The sequence below is a fragment of the Coenobita brevimanus genome, chromosome 82 (assembly GCF_032717465.1).
Source record: "Coenobita brevimanus isolate Jiangsu-jjx chromosome 82, ASM3271746v2, whole genome shotgun sequence".
NCBI lineage: Eukaryota > Metazoa > Arthropoda > Malacostraca > Decapoda > Coenobitidae > Coenobita > Coenobita brevimanus.
This window is the reverse complement of record NC_137035.1, coordinates 5,932,567-5,935,088: the sequence shown is the minus strand read 5'-3', so window position 1 is coordinate 5,935,088 and position 2,522 is coordinate 5,932,567. Positions and strand designations below refer to the sequence as shown.

General features: G+C 48.3%; 1 protein-coding gene across 1 annotated transcript; it reads left to right on the top strand.

The window, feature by feature from the left end:
* Positions 1-1,383: 1,383 nt before the first annotated feature.
* LOC145409672 (uncharacterized) lies at positions 1,384-2,250 on the top strand. Its single transcript, XM_080280024.1, has one exon. The coding sequence runs from the start codon at positions 1,384-1,386 to the stop codon at positions 2,248-2,250; it is 867 nt and encodes a 288-aa protein (XP_080136150.1).
* Positions 2,251-2,522: the final 272 nt, after the last annotated feature.

The window sequence follows — 2,522 nt, the reverse complement described above, 5'->3', positions numbered from 1 at the left end:
CCCTGATATGCACTTATATAGCATTATCATGTCACCTCTTTTCCTCCTCTCCTGTAGTGTTGGTAGATTCAGTTTATTTAGTCTTTCTTCGTAGCATAGGTCCCTTAAGCTTTGTATCCATCTTTTAGCGGCCCTTTGAACTTTTTCAATCTTGTCTATGTGTTTTTTGAGATGAGGACTCCAGACTACTGATGCATATTCCAGGGTTGGTCTAATGAATGTTGTTGTTATCCATCTTAGCATGTCTTCATTTATGTTTGTGAATGCTATTCTCATATTTGCAAGCAATGTATACGTTTTGTACCTTCTCGCTGATGTGGTCAGCCGGAGATAGTATGTTATTGATAATCACACCTACTATGCGTTTCAGGGGCCTTGACCCATCGTTTTTCGCAAATATCTTCGAAACAAACTGTCGGATCAGTATGATATATTACCACGGCCTGTTTCACACCCTGCCCTAATTTTAGGCACTATAGTGCATTGCCAAATGTACTTGATTACGGCGTTTACTCTTGACTGTGATAACGTCGTATCCTTCAGCCGACACGGCATTCGAACAGGTGAGGAATGACAGTTGTGACGTCACCAAATACACTACCCCTTCTTCCCCACCCTCCTTTCTCTTCCCTCCATGTATGGTATACGTTAACATGGTGAGCCACGGGCAGTGGGCAGCATTAGGCTTATTCCCGCATTCTGTGAAGAAACTTGCCTCATCACTTCCATGTCCAACATGTTACGTTGTCGTTGTGGTTGTAAAACCGCAATTGCATTACGACTTTTCCACGTGTTCAGCCGTGAGAAGGCAGCCAAAAAACTACGGATCAGTTTGGATAGGTAAGAATTCATACCTATATTTCGTATTAACATGCTTTCAATAAATGCGTTTCAATGGCATCCCTTTAATGCCTGCATGGGAAACGTTAAATCGATAATTACAAATGGAAAATTATAAGAACCAAAATATCTCATGTAAAGGTTTGCCTTTTCCACACAGGCCCTGTGATCGTGTTGCAGAGGCCATGGGGATGACAGTGAATGCTGTACGGATGATGGTGAAGCGCAGCACGAGCTCGCGTTCTGGGTCATCAACACCGCCCGGGACAGCCACTTCCTCGACAACACCACCTGGGACACCGACACCCCTTGCCACACCACCCGTCTTTGACAATTTCACCGCTGGTGCCATACGCCGCCATGTACATGGCAAGTTTGCTGCCAAGCAAACCTTCACTATTGGTACTTAGAGTGAAGAGTTAAAGAGGGCAGACATCATCCCGGGGGAAACCTCAGAGACGGCAGTGTGGCCATTACTTCACAATATGGGGTTCAGGTTTAAGACCTCATAAAGGAAAATGTACGTGAGGAAGGAATCCTTAGATGTTGAGTGTCGCCGTATTACGAGCACTCAAGACACATCGGGAGGAGGGGAGACAGGTGGTTTATGTCGACGAGACGTGGTTTACTACCCGAATGCACCGCAGTAAAGAGTGGGTGGACACATCACAGCCTACCACCAGTGCCACCTTCAGTCGTCATGTGCCTCCCGGAGAAGGTGAGAGATTTGTGGTAGTAGCAGGTGGCACTGAGGACGGTTTCATCGATGACTCATTTTTGTGCTTCCCTGCCAAGAACCAAAGCGGAGACTACCACGGCGAAATGAACAGCGCCCTATTTATCCGCTGGCTGACGTCGCAGCTCCTGCCGGCGCTCGCTGAGCCATCGGTACTGGTGCTGGACAATGCGCCCTACCACTGCCAGCTGACAGAGGAGAGCCGCTGCCCCACCACTGCCACCACAAAAGCGGAGATGGTCAAATGGCTGGAGTGCCGCAGGATACCATTCCCACCACATGCCACACGCCCTGAGCTGCTGATGATCTACAAGGAGAACCGGCCAGAACTGCGGTACACAGTGGACGACATTATCCACTCATGGGGTCATGAGGTCGTCCGCCTGCCACCTGCTCATCCTGAGCTCAATGCCATTGAGCAAGTGTGGGGCTGTATGAAGCGACATGTGCGCTCCTTGTTACAGCGGTTCACCCAGGCAGATCTACAGGCCAGGCTACAGGAACCAAAGCTTATCGCAACCAGGGAGGTGTGGGCGGGTGCTGTGAGAAGATCCAAAGCGTTCGAGGAAGAGTACTGGTCAGTGGATAATATACATGAAGGTGTGGATCCCGTCATCATCACCATCGACAGCGATAATGAGGACGATTTGTGTGTCGATAGTGCTACGGACTGAAATAAAACGCATGCTCAGTTGTTTGCATAACTTCACAACCCATCTTATCTACACTTGCTGTGCAGTCTCCTCTCCTGACGCTGGTATTCACTGAAATTATGATATATTGTTCAGTTGCAAGTTTCTTTCCATTCTTACCCTACATCACCTTTGAATCCTCGCCCTATTCGCACCTTAGCCCTTTCTGACTCTTACGCTATCTTGTATAAATGACCAAGCCTCTCCTGCCCCATCCCACCAGACGTCCATCGTATCCGAAAGGAGGGTCATAT

Excerpts from the sequence above, each read along its gene's own strand:
- LOC145409672 (XM_080280024.1), top strand. The coding sequence starts at position 1,384 with ATGTTGAGTGTCGCCGTATTACGAGCACTCAAGACACATCGGGAGGAG.